At 37.9% G+C, this 13,429-nt stretch overlaps 3 protein-coding genes across 5 annotated transcripts; 1 reads left to right on the forward strand and 2 right to left on the reverse strand.

Moving 5' to 3' along the window:
* The first annotated feature begins 3,851 nt into the window (after positions 1–3,851).
* On the forward strand, positions 3,852–5,045 carry LOC122048422 (desiccation-related protein PCC13-62-like). The gene is made up of 3 exons (XM_042609991.1): positions 3,852–4,189; positions 4,268–4,493; positions 4,668–5,045. Exons 1-3 carry the CDS (start codon positions 3,852–3,854, stop codon positions 5,043–5,045), a joined length of 942 nt encoding a protein of 313 aa, XP_042465925.1.
* Positions 5,046–5,146: 101 nt separating this feature from the next.
* LOC122046190 (cysteine and histidine-rich domain-containing protein RAR1-like) lies at positions 5,147–10,105 on the reverse strand. Of its 3 annotated transcripts, XM_042606759.1 has the most exons (7): positions 9,934–10,105; positions 6,862–6,864; positions 6,695–6,777; positions 6,212–6,435; positions 5,887–6,104; positions 5,662–5,791; positions 5,147–5,566 (listed from the first exon to the last, which is right to left on the reverse strand). In XM_042606759.1, exons 1-6 carry the CDS (start codon positions 10,036–10,038, stop codon positions 5,699–5,701), a joined length of 726 nt encoding a protein of 241 aa, XP_042462693.1. In that variant the 5' UTR covers positions 10,039–10,105; the 3' UTR covers positions 5,147–5,566; positions 5,662–5,698. The 3 variants fall into 3 exon arrangements, with proteins under 3 accessions (XP_042462693.1, XP_042462692.1, XP_042462694.1); XM_042606758.1 differs by having other exon boundaries at positions 5,506–5,791; XM_042606760.1 differs by having other exon boundaries at positions 5,549–5,791; positions 6,284–6,435; positions 9,934–10,102.
* A 243-nt stretch (positions 10,106–10,348) lies between these two features.
* LOC122049258 (protein trichome birefringence-like 8) lies at positions 10,349–11,942 on the reverse strand. The gene is made up of 3 exons (XM_042610668.1): positions 11,463–11,942; positions 10,982–11,371; positions 10,349–10,912 (listed from the first exon to the last, which is right to left on the reverse strand). Exons 1-3 carry the CDS (start codon positions 11,831–11,833, stop codon positions 10,702–10,704), a joined length of 972 nt encoding a protein of 323 aa, XP_042466602.1. The 5' UTR covers positions 11,834–11,942; the 3' UTR covers positions 10,349–10,701.
* Between the last annotated feature and the right edge of the window lie 1,487 nt (positions 11,943–13,429).

Below are 13,429 nucleotides of genomic sequence, written 5' to 3' on the forward strand. Positions count from 1 at the left end.
TTGCAAATGATGAGGTAAGTCAACTGAAGGAGAGTGATCTAGTGAGGATGAGTCCTAGTGAGACTATAGGCGCTGGTCTAGCTTAGATCCATTTTGGAAGTCTAAGCTAAGACCATGACTAGATCATGGTCTTGGTAAGACTAGATATAACTCATAAATAAACTATTTATGCATATATTTTTCTAACTCTGTCTTGTAGATACATACGTAGATCTTCAAATCCTGCACGCATGACCACTGACAGAACTTGATTCCGAGTCCGGAGTAAAAAGATATGACCTCCGGAAGATTACTATGTTGAATGATGATTGGAGGTGTCTCAAGTGGATGCAGTAAATTGAATCGAACCAAACCAGACTGTATTGAACCAAAATGGACCAAACTAAATCAGACCAGACTGAAGCAACAGATAAGATCTGAATTATTTAATTAGTTTTCTCTACATAATTATCCGTAAGATCTGAAGTCAGAAAGTTTATCTTGAATTCAATGGATTTGATAAGAACATGTTCATCTATAAAGGAGGCTAGATGTCCAAGAAAGAAAATAACATTTCTACACGATTCCTTAACCGTAAAATAACATTTCTACACGATTCCTTAACCGTCCGGCTGCTCCGACTTTGTACTACTACTATGCTACGATGCTGCTACACCAGACTACTACAGAAGGTCCAACACCAATGCACAAGCGCATTCAAATCTCCGTCTAAGTATTGGGTAATAGTTTTGGTTTAAAGTTAATTATTGCTTAAAGAAAGTATAGTTGTTACACTTTCTTCTTTTTTTGAGTATTCAATTATGATTGATTAGGGGATTATCCGTCGGAAGGATTCAAAGGGCTTCGATCTTGGAGTAGGAATCGTTGAAGGTTCTAAACCAAGTAAAAATAATCGTGTTTTATTTCTTTCTATTTTTCTTACTAAGTTTATTTTTATGTTGTACACTCATTTTATAAAACTGAAAAAAAAAATTTTAAAATACACGTGATTCAACCCCTCTCACGTGCAATCGATCTTATAAGTGGTATCAGAGCAGGGGCGCTCTAATTTGGTGCTACCATCGATTTTTTTTCGAGAGTTTTTATATCGTTCAATTTTTTTCCACACTACTTACCCCAAGACGAAGTCTTGGGAATTTTCTTTAACACTTGTTGTACAAGAACATGGAGCACAAAGAGACGTTTGGCGAAATGTCAACCAACCACCTCCATACGAGATATACAAGATGGATGAATTCAATCAATGGAGGATGTAGATGGAAAGTTTCATGCTTATGAATGACTTTGATGGTGGCATGGCGCTGAAGCAATCTTCTCAAAACTTGGAATCAAATATAAAGATAATCAAGTTAATTTCGAGTCTATTGCCTAGCAAAATTATTTGCAGAATAGGAGAATATGGAGATGCCCACTAGTTTTGGACTCAACTAATCAAGCTTCATGAGGAGCTGTTGAAGCTGGAGAATCAAGTCAAAAGTGAATCCAGACTCGAGGCCAAATCAACGGAGAAGCATACAGAATTAGGGATTACATTTAATGTTTGTACGATTTACCAAAATACCTCTCTCAATAATAATCTAGATAACATGCATAATAATTTAGATATTTATGAAAATATCTCTATTAGTAGTAATTTAGATAGCATACATGATCATTTAGATATTTCTTACAACACCTAGTATTTTATGTGAAAAATTTATTTTTTCTTATGATAATTTAAATTTACATAATTTAGTGAATTCAAATAAATTAAATTTAATTAAAAATTTATAATTAAATAATAATTTATTTAATAATAATAAATTTACTATGAAAAAGTTGATTTTAATTTAAAATCTAAATTCAAATAATCATTTATTTAATAATTTAAATTTAAATAATTTAATTAATAATTTGAATTTAGATAATTATTCAATTAATAAAAATAAATATAATTTGAATAATTTAATCATTAATAATTTAAAATTAATTAGTAAATTTAATCAAGAAAATAACCAAGTTAATCTAAATCTAGATAAAATTAATTATAATCTTTTGATAAAGTTTTCTCTTTATTTGAGATAAATCCAAATTGAATAATTCAAATTTAATTAATTTTTTTCAAACTTATTTAATTATCAAAATAAATCTAGATAAGTAAAATATAACTAATTCAAATCTTAGTAATAATCAAATTTAAATAATTCTAAAATTTTAAATATTAATTCAAATAATTATGAAATTAATAAAATTAATTAATTCTAAAATTAATAAAAATACGACTTTAATTAATATAGAAATTTCAAGTTTAAATAATTTAAATTTAGAAAATTAAAACTTAACTAAACAAGATAAATCTCAATTAAATAATTCAAATTTTATCCTTAATAATTTAATTGATAATAATAATTTAATCAATTCAAACGTTAAGATAAATAAGAATTTGAAACTTAAAATGATAAAATAGATCTAGATAAAATTAATAAATACCTTGATATAATATTTATTTGACAATTTAGATTACACCAATCTAGAAGTTTCTATTTAAAACTAAGATAATTTAATTAATAAAAAAGTAAATCTTAAGGATAGTTATTTAGATAAAATTAATCTAATAAATTCAACTGATATAAACTTAAAAGATAAAGAAAATATAAATATAAGGAGATTGAGTCACATGCCTAAGATGGAGATGGAGTCGAGACTTTTAACTGGGTCTCATAGCTAAGGAGTTGCTCCAATAACTCATCAAAGGTAACGAACTTGCAGAGCATATTAGATATTGCAGTATTCTTGGCTAAAATGATTCATGACACGAATAGAGAGCTCATCAAAGTCAACTTTGACATCCATAAGCGCAAGAACGTCAATATTTCTTTTGATGTTTTACATATAATCAGTGATAGATTTATTACCTTGGTGAGGGCGGGCAAGATTTTGATAATGAGTCATAATCCAGTCATATGGGGGAGCAGCATAGGTTCTCTCCAGCGTCTGCCACGCGTCTCTAGATGAAGTTGATGAAGAAATAAACTCCATAAGAGTAGGAGACATCAAACCTACAATAGCGTCGAGGAGAAGTTGATCTTAACGGAGCCAGAGATTCGCCTGAGGGAGTGTAGCGCCTGTAGGTGTTATCTGCGTAGGGGGCAGGGACGTGAGCCATCAACAAATCCTAGTAAGTCATATCCGAATAGAAGAGACGTGAACTACAAGTGCTAGCAGAATAATTGGAAGTGGTGAGTTTCAAAGGTGTCTGAGCATTGACGTTGAGAACCATAATGCAAGAAGGTGAATCAGGAGCATTTATGAGAGATAATCGGCGGGTGATGTCGTCGGTGACAGCTAATGTAGGAGGTAGTCGGTGGGTATTGTGGGCGGCGATTAGGGTTTGAGGGGGGAAAATTAATGTTAAGCTTAACTTTTTGATACCATGTTGACAATAGAATACACTATTTTATTAATAATAATATATGGTATATAAATATTATTACAAGTATAAAATAGGAAAATACATAAATTAGGAAAACATACTAAAAAATGCTGGGAAATAAATAAATAAATAAATATTAATTATTACAAGTATAAAATAGAAAAAAAAATACCTAAATTAAGAAAACACATTGAAATAAATAAATAAACATTGATTATTACACATGTAAAATAGCAAAATACGAGAAACACATTAAAATACAGGAAATAAATAAATAAGTTTTCCATAATAATAATTATTACAAGTGTAAAATAAAAAAAAATACATAAATTTGGAAAACGCATTAATATCCCCCTCAGCTCAGCTCGATCTATATAAAGCCAGGAACCCTCTTGATCTCGTGCATCAGACTCGCTTGCTTGGAGCTTGGTCGATCGGCATGGCTTTTGTGGCGTTCCGTGTCTTGTCTCTCTTCGTCCTCTCCACGGCCGCGGTCGTGACGGTGATCGGAGCAGCCAAGAATCCAACATGTGGGTCGCCGACGATCGGGGAGCCGTTGTTCCCCCTGGACAGGGACTTGCTGCAGTTCGCGCTGAACCTGGAGCACACGGAGTGTGACTTCTTCCTGTTCGGCGCCCTCGGCCGCGGGCTCGACTCCGTCGCGCCGGAGCTGGCCATGGGCGGGCCGCCGCCGATCGGCGCGAGGAAGGCCAACCTCGACGCGACCACAAAGCTCATCATCGAGGAGTTTGCCTACCAAGAAGTCGGCCATTTGAGGTATATATTCATTAAATTACGCCTTCTGATTCACTCTGAACTAGCTGATCGATCGCGCATCGTAACTGATATATGAAGGGCGATCAAGAGCACTGTCGGAGGGTTCCCGAGGCCTCAACTCGATTTGAGCGCTCACAACTTCGCGAACATAATGGACAATGCTTTGGGATACCATCTGAATCCTCCATTTGATCCCTACGTTGACACTCTCAATTACCTCCTCGCCTCCTACGCGATCCCTTACATGGGCCTGGTCGCCTACGTCGGCGCAAACCCCAACACCAATGGCTTCGTCGCCAAGAGGGTAATCCTAGAGATCGATCGTCGAATGGCTTTATTATATTATTATATAATTATAGATTATATATTATTATATATATATATATATATATATATATATATATATATATATATATATATATATATATATATATATATATATTATAGATTAACTGTTTGTAACTGTAAATTTGCGCAGCTTTTGGCGGGATTGCTGGCCGTGGAAGCTGGGCAAGATGCGATCATAAGGGCGATTCTGTATCAGCGCAAGGACGAGCTGGTGGCGCCGTACAATATCACGGTGGCGGAGTTCACGGTTCGGATATCGGAGCTGAGGAACCGGCTGGCGATGTGCGGCATGAAGGACGAAGGGCTGCTGGTGCCGCGGGAGCTGGGGGCCGAGGCAAGGATGTCCACCAACATACTGTCGGCCAACAAGGATTCCCTCGGCTACAAGCGAACTCCGGCAGAGGTGCTCCGGGTGGTGTATGGGACTGGGAGTGAGCATGTGCCCGGAGGGTTCCTCCCTAAAGGCGGGGATGGGAAAATCGCAAGGGCATTCTTGGCATCTCCTTGAGAAGAGAGTGATAGCTCGGATTGAATAATGATGGCATGGCATCTATGCGATTATGTGTATACTCGCGTTGTAATCTTCGAGATTATGTGTGGGTGTCCATCTCAAGCAATATATTTGGGCTTTATTTTAACATAAATTTGTAAAAGAGGCAAAAACGGAAACTGATCAGAAACAGTCAACAGACAAACAAAAGTCAACCGTCAATCCTCGTCTTCGTCAACTCTCCGCCCTTCCCGGAGGATTCCCTTCTGCTCATCCATCCATCCACTCTTCTTCGTCTTCTACTAAAGAATCCTTCACTCCCTCTCTAGAGTCAAACCTCTGCGACACGATGATCAGATACTACACAACACCACCAGACTCCAACCCGATAGAATTCTTGCATCATCTCACAGGTTGTCATTCAAAGTTGATCATCAAAATCTCTTGCCAGTGGCCAACCCACAGTTTTCCAACGAGCAGACAAATCCTCACTTGAATGATATATTGGTTTCAGCAGAACATGTTCATGGAAAAGCCATCTGAAGCAAATGTGCAATTAGAAACAACAGCAATTCATCAGCTAAGATAGTAGCTAGAGATTGTTATAGCAGAATACAAGAATTTAGTGCGATACTATGGAGGTGGATGGTGGCTAGGTTTCTCTAGTACTGTCATGCAGCATCGGCATTGTGCCAACCTTTAGCGCATGGAGGTATGCTCAGGAACTCATCGAATTCTTTCACATGGACGTCGCAACATTTCCACTGCACGATGGAGAAGCCGTCAGGAAGATTTCTATGTTAATTTGAACATCGAGCTTGATGCTTTAGCAACTACAGAAGAAGAGGAACAAGCATACCCCTCTCAGACGGTCATGGAAAACCGCTGGACCTGGATGATATTCACATGCTGTTTCATGGTTCTCCTTCTCCTTGAAGGTTTTGCCACATCCCTTGTTTCTGCAAGTCTGGGGTTCATTGATACCGATCTTTTTCTTAACCGGAGCGGGGCTGTTTTCTACCGGGTTGTCAGTGTCACCAAGCACAACGGCTGCCTTTGAAGGCCTCCCTTGTGAACCTAAAGTAAAAGATTATGAACTATCAAGCTAATTAAAAAGAAATACCAATACGAATCTGTGTCGAATTTGCAGTAACTAGTAAGAGCACCATCCAGCTAATTATTACCATGAGGATTTCCACCAAGTGATTCAAAAGGTAATACAAGGAGAGGAGCATCTAGTATCAGAGGCACCATACCATGATCAGAGCAGAAGAAACCTTGACGGCACCTTGAACAAGATTCTTCACTTTTCTTTTGTGTGGAAGATTGAACCGGGGCAGGTTTTCGAGTGTTTGTAGAGACAATCTTGGTAGCTGGTTTCTCAGTTGTATGTTTACCTGTCTTACAGCTTTAGAAAGGGACACAGTTACAGAAGCAGGACCTAATATTTACTCAGAATGCCCATAAATCAAGAACCAGCATACAAACAAACATATCAAATTCAAATATGATATTCTAACTTCAAAACAAACATTGATAAGTTTGTCTAAATGCAACGAACAATAAAGTACATAATCCAAAAAATGGGAAACAGAATATATGAAAAATGGGAAACATAATATCGGGAATCTACCAAAATTGACATGATAAGTCAAGGAACAGCCTACCCTGGAATTGCCAAAAATAAGCTAAAATCATGACTTTTTTGCTTGCAGCAACTCCATTCTTTCATTCCATCATGGAATATTGGCTGGAAATTTTGTAGAACACTTCTTTAAGAGGTATGGCGGTTGAAATCTCAAAAAGAAAAATACAAACGGTAAAGTTGACTTACCCCCTGTTAAGAAAAAAAATAGAAATTTAGATAGATAGAATTATTACTAAGGACGAGAAAAAGGAAGCAAAAAGCCAAGCAAAATATAAGAACAGGAATGAGCAATACAAAAATTAAACAGGATAATTTTCAGATTGGGGACAGATACAACTCAACAATCACAATGCTGGTTGGAATAAAATGACCAAAAAACTAAAAATTTGAGCTAAATAGCATAATTGTATCATTGTATGAGCACTCGAGTAGTGGAAGGATGCAAATGGCCTAATAGGCTAATAGACAACAGTTAAATCAAACCACCAGTTGGATTTGAAATGACTTCTGCGGATTGGTAAAACCATTTTAAACTAGAAACCAAAAGCATATCCTGTTTGGTTTAAAGCAACTTTCTGAAAAATAACGAGTAAAAAAAACCCAGAGTGAAAACACGCAATCCACTAGCATTTTATGGTTTTCAATATCGTATAGTCCCAAAACTAAATAATGGATACTGAATCAACTTTCTTTCATCCTCTAATTTAGTTCGCTTTAGCAAATTAGGCAGACTGAATAATTCAAAAACTCAAAGGATAGCCTCAGATCTGGATGAACTTCATGGAGCCTAAATTATTTAAGGGTGATTTCCTATAAGAAAGAAAATAAATAAATAAAATAGATGTAGAATTGTTTATATCCTGGAGAACATAAATAAAATGTAATCCTGATGTGGATGAAATCGCCCACTAATCATAGATCTCCTAGATGTCTACTTTGAGATAGTCCACGATAGAAACAAGTGTTCATTTGCATGCATTGAGCTTTAGTCAATGAGGCTATCATATGTATGGTACTAAACCGACAATTGAAACTGTTACAATTCACAAGGACAATTGGATTTACCAGGAAGATTCTACCACACGCCAACTCCTCATTGAATGAACACTTTCTCTGAAGTCTATAAAAAGAGGTCCAGGGCACATCGAATAGATACTGACTTTTTGGGAGCATCAGAGGATAAAATTCAAGGCGATAAATTTCTACATTGAACGCCCTAGATCCCCTTTAGATTCAACCCGCCAAAAACTCTCCACCTCAGCCCATTCAACCCCAAAAGCCACTTTACCATATTCGACAGACGAACATCATCCAAAACACTAATAGTGTGGATCAATCTCATTTCCATTCACCTTGAGCAAGTTGTTCATCTTCCAACTTATCTCAACCTACCTCGATAGATCTCAGGTAGTTTGACTAAACTCAATCAGACTCTCCACCAATCTCCACTGAATTCCAAGCAATTCGGCTGCATTTCTCTCATCTTGACCACCTGTAGCTAATTTCCACAATTTAGGTCCAAGCAACTTGGAGTAGCTAGCAGACTTCCACATGTTGTAGTTTCAACCACAACAAATTAGCATCATCCATGGGAAGGTGCTAGGCATGGAAATCAGAGGAAAATAAGAAAAGAGATCAATCCACGATTCACTTGCTTCACCAATTAATACGATATTCAACATTTCAACTAAGAGAATTGAGACTAGACTTTCTCCAATACCCATGAGAAAACTGTTTAAATCTAGTGCCACAAGTTAGGATGTTCCTTCAGATTCAATGAAGATTGAAAGAGAATTTTGGGAAACCTAGAGCTCATAGTTGGAGTTTATAGCAAGAATTCTAAGGAATATGTTTTCTAAGTTGACGAAGGAAAAGAAAGTAGTGCCCAAAAAGGATGTTGGGTGATGAAAGAGTTGAGGTGAGACTGATGTAGAGAATGAAGAATTTAAACATCGCCAAAGGAAGGGTTGTTCCAAGCCAGGGAACCAAATGGACTGAAGAAGAACAAATGTGAATAAGGGACAACAAGGCAGTTGGAAGCAAACTGCCGAGAGGATACACTCTTTATATTGGAAATATCAGAGGAACAAATTGCAAAGAGATTGAAACTATTTGAACATGGACACTTCTAATAGGAGCACAAACCCCACAGCACATGTTAATGCCTATAACTCCTAATTGTATAGATATGGCAATATTCCCAAGCTTTAGCAATCAAACTGTATGAGGTAGTGCATCGTTAGTTTGCCAAGTTGACATTAGAGAAAATTGCAAGTTCAGGGAGCTTATTTGAAGTTTTAAAGTCAAATTGCCTAAAGTGTAGATAGCCTGATGACACTGCTATACACACTCAAATTTTTCAAAGAGGTTTGTTAAGGTCGCTAGAAAATGGGCAATTTCAATGCAATTGTTCTAATGACTACCTTCAAGTTCACCTTGAAAACTTGCAGATTTTCCAATCTTTGTACAAAAATCACCTAAGAAACTATGCAGAAATGTTGAAAAGAGCAAGTACGTGTGACACTGCAGATGATGTGATGCAAGCTAAAGTTGCCAAGTTGAAGCCTCAAATGGCTGAGGAGCCTTGATAGTTCTGATAAGAAGAGAAGTGTCCGAAAGGGTTTGATAGATGTCCACTTGTAATGAGAGGCCCAAAGGGATACCCTTGAATGCCCTACAATCAGAAGTAATTATGAAAATAAATGATAATAATTTAACATTGTCGCTCCACAACCAATTCAGTGTAAGAAAGATAAGTTATAAAGAACTGATAGATCTGATGGAGGAATTTGAACAAACATAAATATGGGTGCAATATGTAGATAGGTCGGCTATTAGGAATACAGGAGTAACAGGATTGGTGGTGATCAGCCTAGAGGGCTATTCTGTGGGGGGAAACCATTAAAATTTCAATTTTTAGTAACTAGCAATGAAGCAAAAGATGAGATTTTGATAATCGAAATAACTGATTTTGCAAACACCTCCAAGCATCATAATTGACCGTGATAGTTTTGACATAGGAACATTGAAAAAGTTCGACTATTTGTAATGCCCAAGTGACGAGAATAAAAGCTATGACTTATAAAAGGTCTTAGCAACAAACGAATTCGTTTGCCCTAGAGAAACAAACTAAGATATAAGATTAAAAGGACCAGGATCTCGAGAAAAGCACACGCATCCGGATGAACGATTATGCGTCACCAAGAACAAACAAGAAAGAACTTTGGGAAAAGAATGATGGGAAAAGAGGTTTCTTACAGAATCATGGTATCGGCAGGATCCATCGACGTTGTCTTGCTCGGTGAACACGGTATCACACCCGATCCTTTGGCATCGAACGGGGACGCCGTCGGTCGCCGCCATTGCTGAAGCGAGCCGCTCCGCTCCGAATTCTCCAGAAAAATGATTTGCTTGCGGAAGAAGAGTTCGATAGTTTTATCGGGGATATTGTTATCGGGCTCGGATTCGTTAGACCGCTTTAGTAATTTCAGTGATATATTTAATCCGGCCAAATAAAAAAATGAAATCATTTTAGATCATTAAATATAAATATATATATATATATATATATAATAATAAGTTTAAAATAAATTTATAATTAAATTTTATACGATCTAATAAATGGGAAAAATATTTAAATTTTATTTATTTAATATATTCTTCGTCAAACGTTTTTCCTGGTATCGTAATTCATGGAAAGAAGATGAGCATAGAGCAGATGATTCCACGTGTCCGGAACTCCCGGCAGGCACCAGTGGCTGCAGTCCTCGGGAGAGTTCGCCGGCGTCCCCGGTTCCCGGTGCTTCGACGGGTGGCCGTCCCTTCTGAGCTCCGTGAGGTGCGTAATGTTCAGAACCCGCGCCTTCTTCCCGCCACTCTTCATCCACTCCACCGCCTCGCCGATGATCCAGTTGTTCCATGGCTCCGGCCCGGACGCAGAGGAACTCCTTTCCGGCTCCGTGTAGGTCGAGCATGTCCCTCCCTCATCCCACGTCCCGTTGCTGCATATACTTTCGTGTTATTGAATCATTCATCTTCCCGATCTCGTTTATGCGTGGACGAATTTGGAAGAAGGATGACTCGCCTGAAATGAATCGGAGAGTGACTCCTGAAGAAAACAGAACCCCTTTGCAGTTTGTTTAAAGTCCATAGCTTCAGGGTATCGATCGTCCGGCGAAATGCTTCCTGGGCATCCATGGTCATGTTTATGCCTCCGCCGACCTGAAAATACATTCCCCTGAAGCGTATCGATTAGTCTCGAACTTGTACTTTCAGATGCCGGAGCAATTTGTGCAGGTGCACCTACGATCCGGTGGTCTTCTTTTGGTTCCACCAATGGCCGGCGTTGAGGACCAGCACGTCGGCGTCCACCCAGCGCTTGGACTGCCAGTTGAGCGCGTCGAGGTGGATGGCGCTCCGGACCTGGCTCGGGGAGGCCGGAGGCGGCCGGCCGACGGCGGCGAGGAACGGGGCGCGGTAGTACTCCACCGTGAGGTTGTGGTCGCGGAAGACGATGGAGAGGAAGCCCTTGTGCTTCGTTATGGGGCTGCCGTACTTCTCGTAGATGCTCGATTGGTTGACCGCCGCTTTGGCCAGCAGGCACACGAGCGACTCCCATTGGTTTCGCCCGATCGAATCGCCGACGAAGATTATCTTCCCGTTCCTGCTCCTCTCCAGCAACTCCGACGCGTTAAATCTATACACACAAGGAATCAAAATTCAATCTTTTCGGTTCCGGTCGATCAAGCGGCGACAGTCTAATCAATCGCGGGGGTAAAAATTAGAACTTGGGGAGATCGCAGCCATGGGGCTGCCACCGCCAGTAAAGATAGCCGGAATCAGGGCGGCCATTATTCCGGCACCGGAAGCCGGGGTCGAGGAAGGGGCAGTCCTCGGAATAACACTCGGCCCGGCGGGTCCCGTCCCAGACCCACCGGCCGGAGCTATAGTCGCAGGCTGCGCCGGAGGGCGGTCGTTCGCCATAAGCACTCCCGCCGGCGACGCGGAGGAAAAGAAGAGGCTGGAAGGGAGTGAGCCAGTGGAGGAGGAGGAGGAAGAAGGAGAAGAGAAGGAGGAGGAACAAGGTTAAGATGCAGGGAGAAGTTTCCGATCTCTTGAAGAAGAAGAAGAAGAGTGGGGGAGGCGGCGGCTTCTCCATCAAAAGTGGAAGGCGAGACGACGATGGTGGAGACGTCGATGAATCTGGTCCAAGAAATTCTTGCACAAATTTGTGAGGAGCGATCGTTTCGTTGCCATCGATGTCCCAATTTTCGCCGAGACTAAGTATGCATGGATACGATCGACGAGTAGTTGACTCGGTGATCGTCTTTCTTCCTATTAATTAATTTAGCGGATAAATAAAACTATGAGGTAATTATTTTATTTACGTCACTTAGCATAATTGTAATATCTTCTCAAGGCACTCTGCTCCTGCTCCGGATTCAATTATATATAAATAAAATACAGGTGATTTTGGAAGGGCAAAAATTAAAATGACATTCAAAATTTTATAAATCGTTAAAAAGATTTTTTTCCTTTTTATATTCAAAATATTTTTTATTCTAATATGGTTAATTTTACTATTTTATTAAGAATATTTACTAACTAAGTTTTAATAAATCTCAAAAAAACTTATGCTAATATTTTTTTTCTTTTCACATAAAAATAATTTTAAATTTTATTAATAATTTTCTTAATTATTTTATATAAAAAAAATAATATCATATTTCTCTTTAGCCTCCCATCTTAAAGTCAATAACATGAATAAAAAATCTTCTATAAAAAAATATATTTTTTTAATTATTTTTATTAAAATTAAATATGATATTAAATTAATTTTTTATGCCACAACATCAGCTTGTGGGCCGGAGATACTAAATTACCTTATTCATATATTATATTATATATGGAATGTGTATAGTAGCCATGAGCAATTGTTATATATAAAAATTGATTATTTTATTTTAATCAACAATGCTAAACTTCACATCCTAAATTCTAATTCCTAAAATTTTGATTATAAATTTTAAACACTATAATATCGAATCTTTACTAACTTAGTTTACATTATTTAAATTTCATCAAAATCATTTTAAATTAATCAATATTATTTTATAACAATTGTAAAAGCTACTAGTTAATTGCATTATAGTTACAAAAGATACTAAATAAATATGTAAATCCTAAATAATAAACACTAAATTTTAAATATTAAATATTATTATATTAAAACACTCTTTATTAACTGGGTTATAAATATTTAAATGGATCAAAATCATTTTAAATTAATAAAAATCACTTTAAAATAGTTGCACACTATACTAATTATTGTTACATAGTTATAGAAGATACCAAATACCTAGCTACAATACTATAAGGGGGTATTTGGTTGGGGGTTATCGTTGATAACTTTGGTAGGTTATCAATAAAAATATTGTTTGGTTTAGTAATCAGGAATTCCTGGTAATAAACGATTCCCGCCACATCAGCAAAGTCGGCATGCAACCCGGAATTGCATTACCTCCGAAATATATGGTTTTGGACGATTCCGGGGTTATCATTTTTTTTCCCAAAATTACCCTCCACAATTCTCTCCCCTCTCTCCTCTTTACCCGAAGCCATAAAGATAACAGAATTAATTCTGTTTTCCTTCGTCTTTGACTCTATTGCTAGCCTTCTTCTTTGATGGGAGCAGCAGGCTTGGACGGCAAGTCAGGCTGGAAGAGGGCAGCTTCTTTAGAGGAGGAGCAGCAGC

Source organism: Zingiber officinale, chromosome 2B (genome assembly GCF_018446385.1).
Source record: "Zingiber officinale cultivar Zhangliang chromosome 2B, Zo_v1.1, whole genome shotgun sequence".
In the NCBI taxonomy this organism is placed as follows: Eukaryota; Viridiplantae; Streptophyta; class Magnoliopsida; order Zingiberales; family Zingiberaceae; genus Zingiber; species Zingiber officinale.